Raw genomic sequence first — 21,425 nt, forward strand, 5'->3', positions numbered from 1 at the left:
AAAACCTTATAGGTCCCATAAATAGCAGAGGCCAGTAGTCCACTCAGGTTGGAGAAGGAAGACAAAGGCAGCTCAGAGAAAAGTGTTTCAAAGAAAGACGACATAGACAGACCAACACAGAAGATGTATAACCGGTAAGTTACGGAGCTACTTGTCATATTTATGAAGTAATAGTGGATTACTTAGTAACTACTTAGTATGATATATCACTTTACTTGAGGGGGACAAAAAGAGTAACTAATGATTAGGTAATCAGCCGTTCATTTTGTGCCACTCAGCAGCTGGTTCAGCGTTAATCAGGAACAAGTCGTGAAGAAAGATTATTTATTGAAGTAATCATTACCTGATGATTTATTAAAGAAATTAATCTGGTAGAAACAAATGTAATGTCTAATTATCCCGTGCCCTTATAAAAGTGTGTGTGTCTAATAAATGATAAAGGAAATGAAACGAAATAAAATGAAGTACCGAGGAGGCCGAGCAGACACAGATGGCAGAGAAATGGAGAAGTACTGTAATGATCAACAAATACAGGACACAGACTCAGGGAATTTGGAATGATTAAGAAAGAGATTTATTGTCTGGATTCCAGGGGATGAAGGTGGATGAAGGGAAAAGTCCGGATGGAGGAGGCAGAGGGGAAAGAGGGGAGCTTGTGGTTGATGAAGCGTGGCAGAGCAGGGAAATGGCTGGAAGTGAGCGTGGCTGAGCAGCTGGCAGGCACGCAGGCAGGCAGGTAGTGGTCCTGTGGCACAGAGAGACAAGGTTAGAGATGAACCAAAATAACACACAAGAGAAATAACTTAAATGCACAGTTCAAGGGGCCTGAGACGTGAACTACCACTGTGGCTGAAACAACGATCTGGCAAGGAGTGGACAAAGACAGAGTTGGGCAGTGTGGTGGCTCAACGTGCAAGATGGTGTTGGATTCGATTCCCAGCTGGAGCAGGGCCTTTCTGTGTGGAGTTTGTATGTTCTCCTTGTGTTTGTGTGGGGTACTCTGCCTTCCAGCACCATCAATAAACCCCTGTGTTAGGTACGTCTCACAGGCCAGTGCCCTTTACCCTTGTGTATAACTGACCAGTGGCTGCCCACTGACTGAGGACAATAATAACATCAAATAATTTGATTTGATTAGTAGACTGAGTGCAGGTATGCAGCTCGGAGGGGATGTGTAGGTAAAGGAATAACAGGTTTCAACTGGAGAGATGAAAGGTGGGATGAATCCCTAATGGATCTGGCAGCTTCAGTTTCTGAACATAGAGATTAATGATGGTTTCATTCTCATGTAAACCAATGAAGCAGGGGTGAAAGCTTCTTATTTTTTAATTAACTAATTTTTTAGTGCAGTGTCTTTAGATATAAGCCAAACTTTCCGACCTGGTGGATAAGTGGGAGCAGGGATCTGGTGGAAGGCCAGTGAGGCACCGATTACAGTCAGCAGCCGGAGCATTTTTCCATATGTTGCGGTCACTGCAGTGATGGGCCTGCACTGATGGTACTGCAATGTCCTGAGCAGGAAAACAAAGGGAGTTCATAGCTCAAAGAGACTTGACATGCTGGTAGCTGCATGGGACTGGAACTTGTGGGTGTACCCAATCTAGGAAAGCTGAGACTTCCAGGAACAGGGGTTTCTGGCGGTGCACAGCGGAGAGGAACCTCCAGGTTTGTCTGGGGAGGAAAACCGGAGGAGGGACTAAGATATGCAAAAAGGGCCAGACAGAATGACTTCCACACGTGAGAGATGTACTGTGGGGCTCTGTCCAAAACAATGCCTGAGAATGGAGGGATACACAACTGCGGTGTAAACAATATGGAGGGTATAGAAGTCTTACACATGGCCCAATCAGCAGGCAGTTGTTTTCAGCAGAAGAGGAAAAACAACAGGGAGGCTGCATGAGTTTAGTATCCATAATTTGTCCAAAAGTCTAATTAAATCTATCAAACTATACATAAAGTTTACAAAACTAAACAGAGACAGACAGTCAGACAAAAGGAGACAGATACTGCAGGTGGAGTGGAAAAGGAAAGTCATTGAATGTTTTGCACCTTAAAGTGAGAAATCACTCTTTCACAGTCTATCAGAGAGAAAAATGAGAGAATGTTTTTAAAAAATGCTGATGAAGACAGAAGAGACAAATGAAGAGCATAAAATGCAATTCATCATTCTGTTCCACTAAAGGTGGAATCAAATATTTTAATGTGCGAGAGAGTTATGGAGTGTGTTATAGCTGGACAGGCAAACATTCCTACTTTGTCATATGGACCATAATGGAAATATGTTATTAACTATTATGTCTTCTGTTTATAACTCCATTGTTCTCAGTGACAGACACAATACATTAACAGCTTTATTGTGTTTGTCTTCGTAATATAGTATACATATCTTTATCTAGATGAAATAATCAAATAAACATAAATCGATCACTCCATCGATTGAAAGCTTGGAGGAAATGTCAACCGGATACAAACAGCTTAACATTACACTAAATTATTTAAAGCAGTGTAATAATAATGTTGTATTTCATTGGTCTGGCTTGGTCCCACTAGAACATTTGTGTTTCACTTTGTACACATGGAGGTCAAAGTGCACAGTGAGCAGCACAGTGGCGCCCTTCGAGCTGGCAGAGTCTTACTGAAAGGCACTCCAGCAGGGTGGAATCCTGCCAACATGAGGTCCTCTGGTTGTGAGGCTGTTTTGGCCGGAGGAAGAGAAAATCAGCTTTTTTGATTGCTTGGAGGTAGTGCAACAAGCTGTATGGATATTGTCCAGCAGACACGGAGCGACTTTATCATTCGTTTGGTGTCATGTTTCTGATCACCTGATGAATAAAAGTCCAATATTTACTCTCCTTTTAGCTCTGATTTGGTCTCCACCAATGCAAGAGGGAAATACCTGGGTATTCAGCTGCTAAGTGCTGTGCTATGTTCACCAGTTAGTTGCTAACTAGCTAAGTGCTCGCTTTTCTGCTGAAAACATCGGTTTGCGGTGTCTGAAAATGACTGATGAGAGCGTTTAGAGTGAACCAAAACATTAAAGTTGCATGTCATAAATAAACCCAGCACTTAAAAGTTGCTGCAGAGTCTGTAATAAGTATCTGTGGGTTTATCACTATGAACTGCCATATCATACAAAATCATTTGATCTATTGTTAACATAAAAATATTGATTGACTCTAGAGCGTGATGTTTGAGTTCCGTTGTTCTTCCATCTGGCTTGGAAGGCTAGCGGGAAGTGACTGGGTCGAGATCTGCAGCTACACTGGTAGATGCCACTAAATCCTACACACTGGACCTTTAAGACCCATCCCAACTAAACACAACTGGTACCATTGCGAGGCTATACTTTGCTCTATTTTATCCATAACAAAATGTTAGCTCACAAGGCTAATGCAACACATAGGCTATAATCTGTCTCTTTTCCTATTTCTACAGGGGGAATTGTGTATCCACTTGCACCATGAGCTACACATAGACAGACAATTGGCACAGTCAGACAGAAAGAGATTTCTTAATAAATTACATTTGAAAATGACTGAACCCACTTTGAGCCTGAAGCTTTAGACAACAAACTGGTCTGAAACTGAAAAGAAATCCATCAGGTTCTGGTTGGGTTGCAGAGCTCTGGACCTCTAAGGCTGAACAAACACTGTTATACAAAGCAATACAACTCTATTGCCCACTTTAGTGGAAATGTGTCATGGCAACATTAAGACACAGGACATTATAGAGAAAACACGTGTAAAACATTAAACATCACCTAAGACATGACTTAGGTAAAAATAGAGTAATTTAATTCAGGGTTTAGCATCCTATTAGCATTTCTCATCTCCCTTAACTCTTAAGAATGCAGCTCTGCAGGATTTAACCGAGAACTGGGAGTCTGACTTCACTAAGGGGATTTATCAAACCCTTTAGTGCAGTTCTGTTTGTCACTGCTTTACATCCCAGGAGTGCTCCAGCTCATCCAGCTTAATCACTGACCTATGCAAACACAGAGTAGAGTCTACTTCACATTGGAATTTATGCAATTACTGTATATTCTGTATATCCTGCCAGCCTAGAGAGTGTGACTGTGAGTGCACATCTGACTAAGCTAATAACCCACATTCACAGATCTCAAAAAATCACAGAGCATCCAGCGTTTGCTTTCTGAGTCTTGGAGTCACAGATCCAATGCATAATGAAAAGGGATGCTTCATTTTGGCAACTCCTACCCACCCCCTGCCTTGGGTTGTCTCTCTCTGGCTCCTTCTATGAATTATGAACCATGATCCCCACAGGCTCCCCAGTGGCCACAGATGGATTGGGGGAAAAGCTGCCCATCTCAGTAGTGGTGTCGAAGGGCATTTGTATTGTATGAGGGGATGCAGTTGTTTGTGTAAAGTGCTGCGTGTCCTCTTGCCCTCTGTGCACCACATTGGTGTCGGGTTAAAAGAAGGGCTAAATGGGCCAAAGATTCCTTCGTGTGAACAGGTGTGACTGCTGTTTGGCCCTAACTGGCAATGGTAAAAAGACCTTTTTTTAATTTCATGTTTTTTTTTTTTATAGTGACAGGAAATATGAGGAGGAAATTGGTGGACTGACATGTTACAAAGAGGTCCTGCTGCTTTTGGCCAACCGGGATGCCTATTATGAGGTTTATTCCAGCACAATACTCAAATCTCAGACCAGTGTGAAGCTCTTCATCCAGTCTTTAGGGAGACAGAGTCAACTTCACTTGTGGTCCTTGAAATGTTAATTGCTAATCAGCTGATTGCATTCAGGAACAGAAATAATCTTTTGAAAAAAGTTTCAGCGTGACTTTTAAACCAACTGTTATGAAAGTGGTAAATGGCTGTCTTTTAGCAGCCGATGGAAGGAAAACATCTGTTTTGATCCTTCTAGACCTTTCTGCGGCTTTTGACACCATTGATCATGTGATTCTGCCTGACAGGCTCAAACACTGCGCTGCCTTGAAACTCCTTTAAAGCAGTTTGACTTTCTCTGTTGGATAGTGTTTCAAGTTCTTTATTTGTCATAAGCACAACAGTTAAAATTAAGCTTTCATTGGCAATTAAATTCTTAATTCCCTGGTGCCCTGAAAAAAATCTCACACAATATACATGAAAAGAGAAACATGCAAGTAAATAAGAAATTAGATAAAAGAGAAGTGAAGAAAAAAACAAGAACATGTCCTGTATTTTAGGACATAAAATACAATACAACTGAATATAAAATATAATGCTATAGTACAGTAGTGATTAAATGAATAAACTGTATGTACACAGTTTGTACAGTAACGTAATAAATGCTTAATGAGAACTGGTTATGGACAGGTGAGAAAAGCATGTAGTCAAGAAGTGCACATAAATATGCAGTTTTTAAGCAGCAAAAAAATACATATGTATGTATACTGAGAGCTGTGCATGTATAAACAAGTAAGGAGCAAAGTGATGTAGTATTGAGAGCTCAGGAATTCAACAGACATGGCCTGTGGGAGGAAGCTGTAGAGCCTTACGGCTAAGGGTAGTGCAACAACCACACCAGCTAGTAATGCAGCCAGTCAGGATATTCTACCTATTAGGTATGCAGGCTGGAGACCATGTTGATCTCCCTCAGCCTGCAGAAGAAGAGCCATTGTCTTGATGTCATTGTGGTGGTGTCGGTGTATAGGACTACTTCCTGTAGTCCACAATCAACTTGCTGACGTTGAGATGGCGGTTGTTGTCCTGGCCTGACGGTCATGTCATCAGCAAACTCTGTGGTGTTGAAGCGGTAGGTGGCCAAGCAGTCATGGAAGTACAGCAGATCACCTGCATAAACTAATGACATTCCAATCAGCCTCAGCTGCACCTTATGTTTTGTGCTAATTAGCAAATGTTAGCACACTAATATGATAAACCAAGATGGTAAACATTATACCTGTTAAACCTTGGCATGTTAGCATTGGCATTGTGAGCAATCTGATGTTAGCATTTAGTTCAAAGTATAGAGAGCTGCCAAGGCTGGAATCTCTTGTTAAACTCTCTGACAGCTTTCTTTGTATATGCAAACATTTATGGAGTGGTGCTTCTTCCAAATTTGGAAACATCAAAGCAGCTAAAAACTTGGAAAGTGATAGTCTTTCAGTTTTCTGTTGTAGAAAATGTTTGTGTATGAATTTTAATTGGTGCAAAACCAATAACATCAAGCAGTGCAGCATTGGCACTTGTTTCTCTTTCCATTTTAGGGTAGATATTGATTATTCTAAAGCACGTCTGAGTTATCCCCAAGCTATGACCCTGACCTTTAAACTGCTCATTAGATATTGTGCATAGCCCGGTACCTTCACATGGGGCATTTCAGGTCACCGTAAAGTCATGGGCTGTGTTTTTACACTCCTCAACTCTGTAAAGACAAGATTGGAGATTACATCTTCTTTTGTCTAAGGCCTATTTTTACAGCCTTGTTTTTCTCTGATTTTATGTTCTTACTTATTTAGGTCATTTAGTGATTGCTTGCTGCATTTCCTATTCCTTTGCTTCTTATACTATCACTCCCTGTCTCATACCATACTGTGTCTTTTAAGTGTTTTTATATAAATATATAAAAAAACAAACTCTCAACACGTCAGATTTTATTCACAGTCCAGCTTCTACTTAAAGCAAAAATATTTCCTTTTTTATAGACAGCATGTGTAAATGTATGACATGGGCGATAAATCAAAAACTATGGCATTCTTCTTATCTTGCTTTTGACATATTCTCCAGCGCCTGGGCTGCAGCCTCCAGAGAAACAAAGCAGCTCAAGAGGGCTCTCAGACATCACAGTGACGCTGCCATGCAACAATAAATAAAAAGATGATACCATACATGACTCAGTGTACAGATCCGGAGATAATAAACCAGTCAAAAACCATTGCTACACCATAACAATGCCCAAGCTTTTACAGGGCTCCTTGAGCAAAAGGCCTCCTCAGCTGTACATTATTGATAGGGCTTAAATTGAATGTGCCTTTGTTCCTCCATCGATGGACACAAGGCGTGTGTCTCCCTTACATGGAGAGTAGTGGTGAGTGTTGGGGGAGGGGAGCAGGGGTGGGTGACTCACCCCGTCCCATCATGCAGCAGGCGATTCATCCATCACATTAAGAGGTGCCGCATCAATCATTAACAAGTAGCCCCCTGTTGAAAGGATGATGGACAGCTTGACAAATAAGTTAAGATGAAGCAGGACAAGGTGATGCTGGCCTTTTCTCACTTTTCTGCCAATTTATTCAAGACACAACAATAGAATATCCAAATGCAGGCAATGAAATGATCTTGAATAGAAATTGGCATAATTTTAAGAGGAAGAAAATAATGGATAATGGGTTCTCTCGTGGACAGATATAAACGGAACTTGCAGAGTGAATTTTGCAGATGCTTTTAGGGATTCTGAAGTGCTAGGGCACAGACGACACTTAATACTTTTCTCATGGGTGGCCAGCAAGAGAGAAATTCCAGTGGGATTTTTTTGGACTCACCCAGGTAAAGGGATGCATACTCTGATAATCTAACCGTCCTGAAAAAAACCTTTGAGAGGATTTTAACTGCTGATGCAGAGAACAACTGGAGCCATCTGCAGGATTATTCCCCCTTTTGTAGGGATCTGACATTTTAGCTGTCTTTATTCTGACTAAAGTTTGCACAAGGACCAAAACCTCAAATCTGTTTGTCGTCTGTCAGCATACCTAAGACTTGCACCCACTTGTAATTTTACCTGATGAGTTCTGTAATCTGGTGCTGAAGGCACAGACAACGGTGTTTAAAGTTCAATGGATCAAATGACTACTTGACATGGAGAGTTAGAGAATCCTCACCTTACTCTGCAGTTTTCCTCAACTCTAGTCTTTTAGCCAATTGAAACTTTACTGGTTTGGTTCACTCACCATAATCCTCAACACTGTTTTCATCTGCAGCAGGCAGTTCAGAAAAAAAGTTATTTTTAACCAGCTGTACACTACCTAACCAGTACTGATAGGAGAACATAGCATAGCATTTTGAAGCTAAAAAGCCAAGTATTTCCTTCTGCAGTAGGTAGAAACCAAAAACAGAGCTAAAGGTATAATGAATATTGAACTAATACTAATCAGCTGGACAAAGGCTCCAAATGAAAGCTGTTTGCCACCATTTTAAATCTATTTAGGTGATGATATGTCAGCATTGTGTTTATCTCCTGTTGCACTGCCCCCAAGTTGCCAAAAAAATCTGTTAATCCAGATTTACATATTAAAGGATAAGGCTGTTAATATTCGATCATTTATATTGTCAGCAAATTTCATAAAAACACAAAACCAACAGTAGGTCCGTTTCTCAATATTTTCCAACTTCCCCAACCTGTGTGTGGCACTCAGCATCAAGCCCACTAGTGCCTACTGAAGACAAAATCTTTAAAAACAGGTCATCAATATATACTTAAAAGGCAAAATAATTTCCTAAAACAACTGGACACTGTAGGTGTTAGGAAAAGTTACTCAAATAGTGTTTTTGGTGAGTATTAACAGCATCAGGATGGTGTATGTGGGACTGACCAAGTGCCCATGTCCATAGTAAAGAAGGGGAACATGCCACCCATTGAAATGGCTCACTGATCGCCTTTTAATAGTTTTTGGACAACATCAGAGCTCTGTGCCACAGAGGAATAAGCTACATTTGGTTTCATTCATCAAGAAAGTTGAGAAAAGTTATTTTAGGGGCATCACAGATAACTAAAATTAAATTTCACATGTAAAAAATCTAAATATATTGCTCAGATGAATAATCATCAACACCTTGTGTCATGACCTTTTTTCTGTTGCCAAATGTCCCCTCTCATTTTGGTAATCAGAGTTCCTGATTGCACTCTGATCCACAAATTGAAACACATTTTGAAAAAGAACTTTGCTACTAATTTTAATAATGACTCACACGTTTGTAGCTCTCATTCAAATGTGTTCTCACAACTAATTTCATTGTTGGCATTTAACTGAGCTGAACACTAGAGTCTGATTGGCTCCAAGTTCACTTTCTATCCCTTAAATCATACCAGGCAAGTTTTTTCTTTCTAGAGTTGTAAGCCAGATTTGAAATCTCCACAGCAACTGATTTTCTTCATAAAAATAAAATGAATGCTAATTAGAGGTTCAAACTCGCATATTCACATATTACGCTTCAAGCTACATGCCAATCACACTGTCTTGAGATCTGACAGATATAATTCATGACTCAGATTTGCTTCCCTTTGGCTTCTCTTTTTGTCTTGCATTTTGCAGTGATCAATGATTGGAAATAATCTTCCCTTGTAAGACATTTACGGCCAAGTGGGCACCAGAATAGAAAGATTGTTGAATTTATCCCACAACACCCCCTGAAGGCTTAACAGTGTGTTCTGGTGTTCTACATTCACCCTTGTCCACTCCGCTCTCAACACTAATTGGACCAACACTAACTCACATGCTCCACATAGAACGACCGGCTGCACTGATGCTGTAGCTACATACACTTGGGTATATGCTGAATTCATACTGTATCACGTAAACACCAGATGCTGGCTGGGGAAACCTTGCCAAGTCTTTGTTGAAATCACAGAAAGGATATTTTTCCTGCAAGGTCCAGTGTGTGCCACTTTGGATTTTCTTATATGGGCAAAGGAGGGAATAGTGTGACATTTTAGGACAATTGCTTCTTGGCTTTCTTAGCGAGAGTTAGACTGTTAATTTGGCTTAGTACAAAAGCAAAGGAAGCACGGAAACATGTATCCTACCATTATCAGGTAGACATTTTTGACCCATATTGCGAGCCCTCCTGCTTGTTCTCATTCATTGGGAGTCAAATACAAACACTTTTGTTTTTGTCTCATACAGACACATAGGGATTAGACTACATCTCAATGTATCGTGTTTGGGTCAGGTGACGTTAGGGATGGGGATTTATAGGATTTTATTGCTTCAAATGATTCTTCTTATTGGTCTGACTTTTTATCAATTCAAAAAGTATGCCTCCAGGTTTTCAGTGTCAACACAACTGTTTTATTATCTGTGAGAATGAACACAATGTGGAAACACAGTAGAAAAAAGGCATGTGACTCAGGTGTACAAAAGCTCCACTGTTTGATCGCTGTTTAATTTGGAACCGGTTCTCAATTCCCATCTCGAGAAATTAGAGAATATTTGTACAGCTTTCATTTTCATTTAGGTTTTCTCAGTCAAAGAAAAAGTCTGCTAAGCCTACCTGCATGGCACTTATATTATTATAATATTGAATTGGTACAGTAGCAGTCATGTAAAGGCTGTCAAAATACATGGCATTCCTGGACTTTAAGCCCATGTTTCATAGAAAGATGTTTCAGCACTCTTTCTTTGTGAAATGAAGCCTGGCTCAGACCAAAGGTAGCAGAATCTGACTACCAGCAGCAACTCTAAAACTTACTAATTAACATACTGTCATTTTTCAGTTGAAAAAAATACAGATATTGCAGTTTTACGGAGGGTTGTGGCAGGCTGTTTCAAGAAATAGTCAAACAAGATATGACATGTTCATTAGTGACCTTTAGAGGTGCTAGTATTCAGATTCTTTTACCTTCAGACAGAGCCGGGCTAGCTGTTTCCAGTCTTTATGCTAAGCTAAACTAATGGCTCCAGCCTGGCCTTGACTTAACAGAAAGAGATATGACAGCAGTGTCGATCATCTCATCCACATAACTCTCGGCAAGGAACCAAATAATTATATTTCCTGTTGAATGTTGAATTATTTCCTTTAACATGTACAGGATGTAGCAAAGAAATTGTGTCCTATTCGTTCTTCCTCTGCTTCCTCTGATATGACGTGAACATGACATTACACTTTGCCCACAGTTTCCCAGCTGCAATGTCTCATTACCAAAGGTTAATGGAACAGCTGGACCTTCCAGCGTGACTTCGCCTGCTCAGCAGTCCAGCACATTCAAACCTTTGTAAAGTTTTTCACATTTACCTGCCTTGAACCCATCCCGTCTTTCTCTTCGTTTTTTCAGCACATTAGCACATCACATCAGCCCATTAGCAAAACTCTGACACTGTTTATTCAAAGTCATCATATTCCAAGAGTCTTCATGTTCATGTGCCTGCCCTAAATTACAATTGGTCCATCAATTTTTTATGATTGTGCTGTCTCCTAAACCTAATGTATAGCCCACAGACAGACTCATATGCATATTAATTAGAATAGAAATGACAGGACAATTATTCTTTCAGCTGAGGACAAAACCGACCAAAATGTTGAAGCCAGTAAAAAAGGACACAATCATCCTGACAGAGATTTAATGCCTTTAGCAGATAAGTCTGAAATAAACAGAGCAAGTTTTAATGGCAGCAATACAAATGCTGCTTATAAAGATGCATCACAACATGAGTTGACTTTAAATATGGTAAGATACAGTAAAATATGCAGCGTCAAGAGCAACATAAGCAGCAAGTGAATTACAAATTCCTGCTCTTCACTCCTGTTTCCCCACAGCTATTAACATTATAGAGGGCAAAGCAGCTGGATCCAAAGGTTAATGTCCACACCATTAGAGAGCGACAGAGCATGCGTTTATTCCTGTTGGTTTAATTAAATTACAGGGAACTCATAAAAGGGGGATTTATCCTGAACATACAGTTGCTGCAGTCCTAATGGAGCACTACATACCAGCTCAGCTGATTTATCCCCATCACGTTCAAAGTGGGTCGTCTTGTCATGGAGTTTTTCATGGCCTACTTAACAATACAGGAACTTGTAATTAGATCATTTGTCAAGCCAGCTGATTGCTTTGCCTGTTCTTTTTACGGTGTACAGGAGAAGACATCTAGCTTTTCACTGGGTCACTCAGAAAATTATTGATCTTACCTTCCCATGACCACTTAAACTGGAAATACAAGCAGCCTGTGCCCTTCAGAAAGCTGACATGAAGAAAAAATAAGCTTGTAATGTAGTGTGTGGGCAATAAAACAAATCCAGCCCTCATAATAACTACTGGCACTGTGGACAGGTAAGCTTGAAAATCACAACTGTAGTACTCGTAAGCCTTAAAAAAAAACGAGATAAAAAAATATGGTGATTAGACACCCTCTAGTGGAGGATCATTACAAAAACATCACAACCTCAACACAAACTTTCTTTTATCCGCTGTGCTTCCAAAGCCAAGCACATCAAACCTCAAACTGAAGGAAACTCCTGACAGTATGAATTTGAAATACTAATATTCATATTGAACAGCTCTACTTTTTGTACAATCTACATTCCTCCAGTTATAAAACAGCATATGTGTGTGTGCCAGTTATACTAGTTTGATGAATTAATCCTTTTCATTTCCTTTTTATTCCCACATTGCACAAAAGCTAACCGAAGCCTTCTTGTATGTCAGGGACTGTTTCATGTGGACTGTGAAATGCACTCTAACATAGGATTGTAATTCACGGCATGCAGAGTATACTTTGGACTGCAGGTGAGTGTCTACTGTTAGAAGACACAACCTCTTGTTTCATTTCTTGCAAGCTTTAATAGTAAAAATAATGCATGTGTGACACGAAAAAAAGGTGCACATATACACACAGCAATCATTCACTTTGTGGAAATGTACAAACTTTCTCAGAACAGTTGCCACAATATAGATTATACATTATTACAACTGTTAAAACTAGTAGTACATAAAGCAAATCCCCCTGATATAATGCAGGCTTTACAAACATAAAAATAATGCAAATAAATAACTAAATGTACCCGCTCATTCTTTTGGTATCGTTGCATTTCATGTGATACCTTTGGATTTCTGTCATGACAAACAGAATGGGCAATGGGACACTCATTTTGCAGCTTGAATTTAATTAATAACACATGTGTTTCTACATATAACATGCAACAGGTCAGCTCTGGCTTGCACAAAATAATCTATGCTGCTTGTGAAAGCATCAAAAGTCTATTAGATGTTACAAGGAGTGCAATCCACTGTCACTGTGTCATCCATGTTCATGATTCATATACAGATGTAGATATTTATTTATGGCCTATAGGTTAGATAAACAAGACGTCTGAGTACTTGAATCAAATAATATTTACTCACTGACAATAAACCAAATTTAATGTGAGACAAAAAGGATTACAATTCTTAGCCATGATCTTTTGCTTTGACTCTGGCTGTAAGTTAAAGGAAAAGTTCGACATTGTGGAAAATACACTTGCGATCAGAACATAAATGCCAAATTATGTCTGTAAACTAAACATGTAGCTGGAACCAGCAGCAGATTAGCTTAGCTTAGTGTCAAGACTGGAAACACAGCGAGTCTGGCTCTGAGTAACTAAGTTAGTTCAACCACCAGAACTTCTAAAGCTTTAATTAACACTTTATATCTTGTTTGTTTAATTCATTTGTAAAATGGAGAATTTGCTGTTTTATAGGCAGTTACTGTATGTACCGACTATAACTTCTTGGAGGAAGCAAATAAGTATTTCTCAAAATGTTGAACTACTCCTTCAAGGTGACAATTAAATATCTTCTTTCTTTCTTTCTTTCTTTCTTTCTTTCTTTCTTTCCTTTTTAACATGCAGTGTATCACGGCAGGTGCATTATTCAGACTTCACCTTCCATAACTTCTAACAGTCTGTGAAGGATTGGAAAGAAACATTAAGTGCTCCAATCAATAGTTTGATTCAGTAAAGCAGAGTCCTACATACATACATTATGCACCTCCACCAGTATGTGAATGTCACCCTGTCAAACTCGTTATGTCATTTAGCCCAGGCTGACCTCTGTTCATCAACATTATGGTGCTGCTGCTAGCTTAACCGCTTCAGTTTTCGATAAAAAGATGTGGCCATCAAAATAGCTGCCATCCCTATCACAATGAGGACAGCCACAGCAATTCCCAGGCCAACAGACGCGCCCTTGCCATCAGACTGGCCAGCAGACAAGGCTGTGCACAAATGAGAGTGACACCATTATGGGATGTTTAATTCCAGCACACAACAGAAGACATTATGACTTGCTACAGATAAGAAATGCTTTTCATTTCTGGAGAAATCTAATTAGTAAAAACTTTGTGAATGACTGTTCTCATGGCTGTCAAGTTATTAAATAACATACTTACCCTCTTCTTTTGAGAGAATGGCTGCAAGGAAGACAATAAGAGTCAGTATTTCATTATGAGAGATTATATCCAAAATATTATATTTGCCAAAACGTTGGAAAAATAATATAGCAGAAGAGAAAAGTCAGAAAATCATGAGTTGACAAATACAGAAACTTTTACAGGTGTTGGGAGTCTGACTATGTTTTTCTATGTACTGTTCTTTTTTGGATGTTTCCTTTTTTTAAAAATATTTATGCACATTTTAGTGACTATTTAAGATGTACTAGTCCTGATTCTAATAAGAAGATCAGCCCATATCATCTATCATCAGCATCTATGTCAGCATTTACAAGAAATAATTAGAAATATTAAAGAGGTTTAGTGATTTAACCTTTTAATCTGTAAAACATCTGTTTCTATGGGGGTTTGTGTGCTAGACTTCTTCTTGGCTGGGAGCAATAACTGTCTGGCAGCCTTAGGGTGAGAACAAAACAGCGAATGAGATAGAAGGTGTTGATGAGTGCGTGTCAGGGGTTCTGGCAGTTGGGTTTTGTTTTGTTTGGACAGAGTCAGGCTAGCTGTTTCCAACTGTTTCTGGTCTTTATGAGAAGCTAAGCTAACTAGCTGCCCGCTAGTGGCTTCATTTAGCTTGCAGACATGAGAATGGTATCAATCTATCTCACCTCAGCAAGAAAGCAAACAATATCAAAGTTTTCCATTAATATGGCTTGTTCTGTTTTCTCTGTGGTGTTTATTTGATGATGTCTGACCAAGATTTACATTTGCTTTATTAAATCTACTGGTGGCTATCATTACAGCGTGCAGATCTTTAGTCTGACTCCTATTACTCATTTGCACAAAAAGGAAGACACATAGGGGACATACAGGTTTCTGTCTCGGCCCTTATAGCCACTGTGAGCACCGAAGGCTCAGTGATGCTCTCCTGGACAACCGTGGTCTCCACACTCCTCCTCTTCCTGTTGCATTGCTGCGGATTAAACCAGACGGAGAGACGAGTTGATGATCTGACTGGTGGAATTGGGGATTTCAGCTTGAAATGCATGCGCTGCCTTCCTACCTTTAAGGTGCTGCAGGTGCTGCGCTCACAGAGTCGGGTGATGCAGTGCAGATAGTAGGTGGAGATGGTCTCATTCTGCTGCTCAATGAAGCGGAATGCCGGGAAGTAGAAGCGGGCCTTTTGGCTATCCCCGTTCTCCAGCATGGTGGTGAGCTGATCTATGGAGCACCTTTCAATAGAAGGCGAACCTCACAAGTGCCCCATTTGCACACATACAGGCATACAGGCAATGTATTAATGGTAGAAGGGCAGGGAAACAAAATCAAGACTAGGGCTCCCTTTGGATTTAGCTGTGCTGCATTTATTGCACGGAAGAGGAAAACCTGTAGATATGTGTAAAGGTTTAAATTTAAAGCTAGACTGCTGAACCGAGAGACAGAACCAATTTACAATCCTTGAAGGACTGGAAGAAATCCACAAGTTACAATAAGTAGGCAGCTCACGCTTTTTTTGTCAGAATTTCTTTAGGAGTTTTCGTGACTTACGAGACAAACAGATTAAAGTAGGTGGAGTTGGAGGGCTGCAGATTCACCGAGGCGTAGCACCGGTCCAGAAGAACAAAGTACCTGTGGAGAAAGAATGAGGCCCCCAGCACCGAGTCAGAGACTCCAGATCACAGGTAGAATCCTCAGATTTACAATCTATCAACAGTCAGGTGGTTGAAGACTAAAATAGACAGGAAATGTCTTGTTTTTAATCTAGACACTGACTCAGTTTCCACACCAGCCATTGGTATATTACCGACATCCAGGCCCACATTTATTAAACTGCTAAAAGTCAAACTTTTAACCTTAAAACTCACAAACTTCAGAATAAAAGATGTTTATCACATTTCTTACAACTGAAAAATACTTTTGTAGTTTAATTGATTAAGAGTAGACACTAAAATGACTACAGAGACAGATAAGCACACATCTACTGAGACATGTTTTGGAGTGAATGTACAAAATCACAATAGGGAAGCTTTTTGGCCTATTATTTTTATTAGATTCTTTTTCAGGTGTCCAAACAACAAGAACAAAGCTGCCACTGATTGATGAACAGTCACTCTTGGGGTCCTTTATTGTCTGCACTTTTAAATGTTGTACTAAACTCTCTCTGTGAATTTGTCAAATGTTGTCATCTACTGGCAGCAGGATTTCATTCCTGCTCCATTTCTTTTTGTTTTCCTATTATTTAATTTATATATTGTTGTTAATTTGACATGTCAATTGGTACTGGAGATGTTAAGGATTTCATATTTTCACTGAGTCAAATCTAAGGGTTTTCTTTTTGAAAAAATGACCAACATGGCAGGGTAAATCCTTGTCTCTGATGGGCTCGTCATACATGAGTTATCATGTGATCACTGGAAAACTACCCTTAAATGTTACTGACACGCTTACACTTTGCTGTAAGTAGGAGTGAGGTACGCAGATCATTTACTTAAAGGTCCAGTGTGCAACATTTAGGAGGATCTATTGGCATAAATGGAATATAATGTTCATAGATATGTTGAACCGTTATGTTTCTACAGTAGCCCAGAATGGACACTGGCTCTAGATAGGGTCTATTGTGTTTCACAGGCCCACTGTATTTTCTCCTACGCGCTTGGAAGGTTGAGCTGTTTCCAAATGTTTGAAATCTGCACCACTAGATGCCACTAAATCCTGCACACTGGTCCTTTAAGTAGAAATACCTGCATTCAAAATCCTACTGAAGTGAAAGTAAAGTGTATGTATTATCAGCAAAATGTACATATAAATGTACTTTCTTCTTCTGCAGATGACTGATGGGCCCCTGATACACAATACTGGATTAATTTTTGGGACTTTATTTGATATTTTTAAATGAAGGCATCTGAGAAGTTTAGAGGGTAAATTTAGACATGTCTATTTTGTAAGGGGCCACAACCCAAAAATCTTGGGTACATCTGGTTCACATCTGGTTTAATCATTCAGTATTTTATAAGCTCATCATGTTTTGTTTTGTTTTGTTTTGTTTTGTTTATAATCTAAAACCTTACTCTGAAAGTTGAGTACAATATAAAACATTTCTCACTAAAATGTGGAGGAAATTAGCATAAGTAAAGTACAAAATTGTCCTTAAGTACCAGATTTGCTTAAATATGCCAAGGGGTGAGAACCAGAGGGGCATAAGTGACATTTTGGGAGAAAATTAGTTATATAAAATTTTAAATGAAACCTCTTGAGCTCTTTCTACTGCCAAGAGGGCACATGTGAATTTTAAACCAATCCAGATTTATTAATCAAAAAGCAAATAAATGTATTTAAAAGATATATATATATATATTTTTTTCAATAAATGTAAAAATATTGTTCATTAAGTATTGTCTTCCACATGTATGGACATCTTTTGCTTCAGCTCTCCTGTAAAGTTGATCAAATGTCACTTAAGGCAGTGGTTCCCAACCTGGGGTCCGTGCCCCCTCTGGGGGGGGCGCCAGAGATCACAGCACACAACTTTGTTTGCTGAGGTTGTGAGGTCACCAAAATTATTATTTACAAAAATTAAATTTATGAAATCCCAATAACACACCCAGTTGGATAATCAAAACTCTCTATAATCCAAATTGAAACATATTTTCAATATATATATATATATATATATATATATATATATACTTTATTCTTTTAGTGCGTGTATGCGGGTAGGGGTTGGGGTTGGGGGGGCCTGACTTGTCTTGGATCTCACTCTGGATCTCACCCCTCAGTGTTTTTCTTAGAAGTAAAATCTGAGTCCAGGTGTGAACTAGACAAAGGAAAACCCGTACAGTGTCAATGGTTCTTACTGGGATGTCAGGTTGGATGCAGCCACTTGCACGTAGATGTTTGTTCTCAGCTCGACACCCAGGCGTGGCAAGACAAGGGGCGTGGTGTAATTTATATCCTGGCAAAGGAAGAGGAGGTAAAAGAAAAGAATAATATCAGTCTTCTGAAGTTACAGTTTAAGTCTGTGCCAGGCATATATGATGTATAGTATGTGAGGAAGGTGTAAGGTGGCACCTGGTACAAGGCCATGCTGAGGGTACTGATGAAGCTCCCATTGTTGTCCTTCAAAGCAATGGAGGAGGATGACCTATGAGGAAGAAAGAAATGAGGTCACACTTGGCACGCAAGTGAAATGTTAGAAGTGTTAATGTATGTTTTAACCCACATGCTATGACTTACACATCCACCTGGGTGTTGTTGATGAGATACTCCAGAGGATAAGCACATGAGTAGTAATACTTGAGCTCAGCATTGTAGGTGATCGTCCCAATGGTGGGGTCAAAGGATCGGACCACCCCGCTGACGTTGACCGTCTGGATGTTGGAGAAGTCTGAGAATAATCCTGTCCCTGGTGCGCTCGTGGTCTGAGGAATTATTTAACACAAACATGATTATTTAAGAAATGGTTAAAAATAAATGTTGGCCAGCGTCTCTGGCACAGCAGGCTGCGGTGATGAAACTGCAGCGAGAAAGTGGAACAACTTTCTCACTCTCAGTAAAGGAGACTGGTGGAATTGCGTGTGTCTGTGTTACAATAAGTCAAGAGTAGACTGATTCACCTCATGTATGTCTTGGTGAAATTCTCCTATTTTTACCATGAGTGCTCTCGTTTTCACTTCTTCACCTGGCCTAAAACACAGCACTCAGATATCCTTTTAGTTTCTTTAATCAGCCCTAACTCTCCCAAGAACGCTACCTCTCACGACTCCCTCAGGACACTTCACTGATGCAATACTCACCAAGAAGTTACTCCCACAGGCGTTTCCTTCTCTGATGGGGAAGCTAAATCTCAGCACTGGCGGTGCCACCGAGGTGTCCAGCGTCCCCTGACAGTCCGCATTGTCCCGGATGCGGTTGAGGATCAGTAAGCTCTTGTTGTAGCCGGTGTAGATAACCGGACAGATTTGAATTGCCAGGTCAATGGCAGATGTGCCGCACACCACAGAAATATCACTGTATTCTGATGGTGATAAGATGACATTTTAATTTAAAGATTGTGATGTGATTTTTATTCACTTATAAACTAATAGAATCATGTTAACCCAACCCACTGTTCTGCATGTACAATCATATGGAAGAATTGTGAGAAAAATTAAGATTCTTGTGCATGTATGGACAAATATAATAAAAAAGGCAGAAATTTCTTAATTAAAGTGCATTTAAAATTACAAATATATCTATTCAAATGGAATACAATAGTTCCACAACAAGAACCACAATTAATCAAGTCATAACTATTAATTAATTAAACTGGTTTAGCCTAATTTCTTCTGTAAACACATATTTACCAGCACAATTTACAGCATTCTTTCACATGTGTTAATTGAATATCTGAAGTAAACTAAAATCAATATGACCTCCCTAAAAGATCTATATCTGAAATAAAGTCAATATGACCTGAAGGTCACGGCCATCTTACCTGGTCGTCTGGCGTACGCCCCGCAGTCCAATACGCTGAGGGCCTCACGGCCCGCAATACACAAGGAGATCAGGAAGAGGACCCTGAATAAAGCCATCTCTCTGCTCTGCCCTCTGTGAAAATTCTGAGGCAAACACACAGATGTCAAACACAGAAAAATAGTAAATAAAAAAATCCAACACATTGCAGAAGAAAACATCTGTAAGATCCAATGAGGTGGTGTTAACAATTAAGATCCAAATTTAGAAGCTTAATCCAGGGCTGTCAAGTCGAGAAACCTTGTTTGCATCTTAGCCTGGATCTTACCTCCTCAGTCTCTTTTCTGGTTTAGGACAAGACAGCAGTTGGCTGTTTTATATATGGCAAGCATCACCATTGTGTGGTCACAACACTGTTTTAGGATTGGATGGAAACAGGGTCAAAGCCACTTTGGTGGGGCTGCCTCAGTTTGCGTAAACAAGTCACTTTTTGTGGCTGAGGTTCTGTGGTCTTCTCCTGGAGGCAAATGAGGAAACCCAACACAGTCCCCTTCAAAGTTACATGCTCAGACAATGTCCATAAGGCTTTGTGACTTTGTGTGTGAAATGCCTTTGCCTACTAATATGAAACTTAATAAAGAAAGAGTATGTATGGTTTCTATTCACCTGGGACCTCACGCATAATAGAGGAAAGAGGACCTGTTGTCTTCTGAGGTGTTTGGTAGTTAAATGTGACCTGGATCACCCTTAATTTGACAAATTGGCACAAAAGATTTTTTATATGAGGGCTTTTGATGCTCATAATTTATTAATATCAACAAACATGTTAGTCAGACTGATCATGTGACTGGCGTGTATCACGTTTATGCCTTGTGAATTTTTATTTTTTATTTCCATTTATTTATTCAGATATTGAAGAATTATGTAAGAATATTTGTGTTCGTGCTTGAGAGCCAAAGTAGAAATTCCCATATATTTGGAGCATCATCTAAAATTAGGTTGATGTTGAGTTTTAACTGAGAAAAAATGATTGAAGGACAGTTGGAAACCTGATCTTGTCAGTTGAGCCACCTGGGAAGAGAAAGCTCTAATCGGGGTCAAGGTGGAGGATGGGCGTCTCCGTCAATATTTCGTCAAACATATGAAACCACGCTGTCAAATGGTATTATGTCATGATGTGTGCACTTAAACATGACAAGAGTCCTTCTGTCCTCTCGCCCCCACACAAATATATCCACGGGTCTTTAAAAAATAAGTTTTCTGTGGACTTGACTCTGCCTGAACTTGGATTCAAGAAAGAAGGAGGGTTTAATCAATTATCGCTGATAGTAAACTGAGAGGCTGGAGGATAACATTTATTCCTCTCATTTCAGTTATCTGTGGTCATTGTGGACGCTGAATACATCACAAAATGGCTGTTGAAATGAGGGATTAGAGTGATAAAGAGCAGTGAATGCAGCCGAGCCGTGCGGGTCACAAAAACAGCCGCGGAGTCAGACACGTGAGACGCAGCTGCCGCCAACAGACATTTATATAGGTCATCGGAAAAGCAAATCAATACGGCAAAAATTGAAAGATTAATTCTGGCAGTCATCAAATGAGCTCTGGCAGTGCCTGGTATTTTATTCATTTTCCTGGAGATTGGACACCCATGAGGCCATGACATTTGGAAAACTTTCATAGATATGAGCCAATATTAAAGAATAAAGCAGACTTAACTGATCGTAGTCAGATAAATCATGCAGGAAATCGTATGAAATAAAGATTTGTTTATAACCAAAAATACAAATATGTGTCAGTACACAGCCATTCATTAGGAGATGATAGGTTGTAGAACATAAAAATAAAGTTGTTTAGTTATATTGATATTATACGTACTAAAAGGAGGTTTAAA

At 39.6% G+C, this 21,425-nt stretch overlaps 1 protein-coding gene and 1 long non-coding RNA gene across 2 annotated transcripts; both read right to left on the reverse strand.

Annotated features, from left to right (window-relative positions):
- Positions 1-4,994: 4,994 nt before the first annotated feature.
- Positions 4,995-12,012, reverse strand: LOC127362887 (uncharacterized). The gene is made up of 2 exons (XR_007884601.1): positions 11,847-12,012; positions 4,995-7,145 (listed from the first exon to the last, which is right to left on the reverse strand). It is a non-coding gene; the product is annotated as an uncharacterized LOC127362887 (long non-coding RNA).
- Positions 12,013-12,481: 469 nt separating this feature from the next.
- On the reverse strand, positions 12,482-19,670 carry si:ch211-229d2.5 (zona pellucida-like domain-containing protein 1). Its single transcript, XM_051397607.1, has 10 exons — positions 19,554-19,670; positions 18,874-19,094; positions 18,314-18,498; positions 18,149-18,221; positions 17,935-18,032; positions 15,629-15,709; positions 15,144-15,312; positions 14,951-15,053; positions 14,084-14,104; positions 12,482-13,909 (listed from the first exon to the last, which is right to left on the reverse strand). Exons 1-10 carry the CDS (start codon positions 19,648-19,650, stop codon positions 13,773-13,775), a joined length of 1,185 nt encoding a protein of 394 aa, XP_051253567.1. The 5' UTR covers positions 19,651-19,670; the 3' UTR covers positions 12,482-13,772.
- Between the last annotated feature and the right edge of the window lie 1,755 nt (positions 19,671-21,425).

The sequence above is a fragment of the Dicentrarchus labrax genome, unplaced genomic scaffold (assembly GCF_905237075.1).
Source record: "Dicentrarchus labrax unplaced genomic scaffold, dlabrax2021, whole genome shotgun sequence".
In the NCBI taxonomy this organism is placed as follows: Eukaryota; Metazoa; Chordata; class Actinopteri; family Moronidae; genus Dicentrarchus; species Dicentrarchus labrax.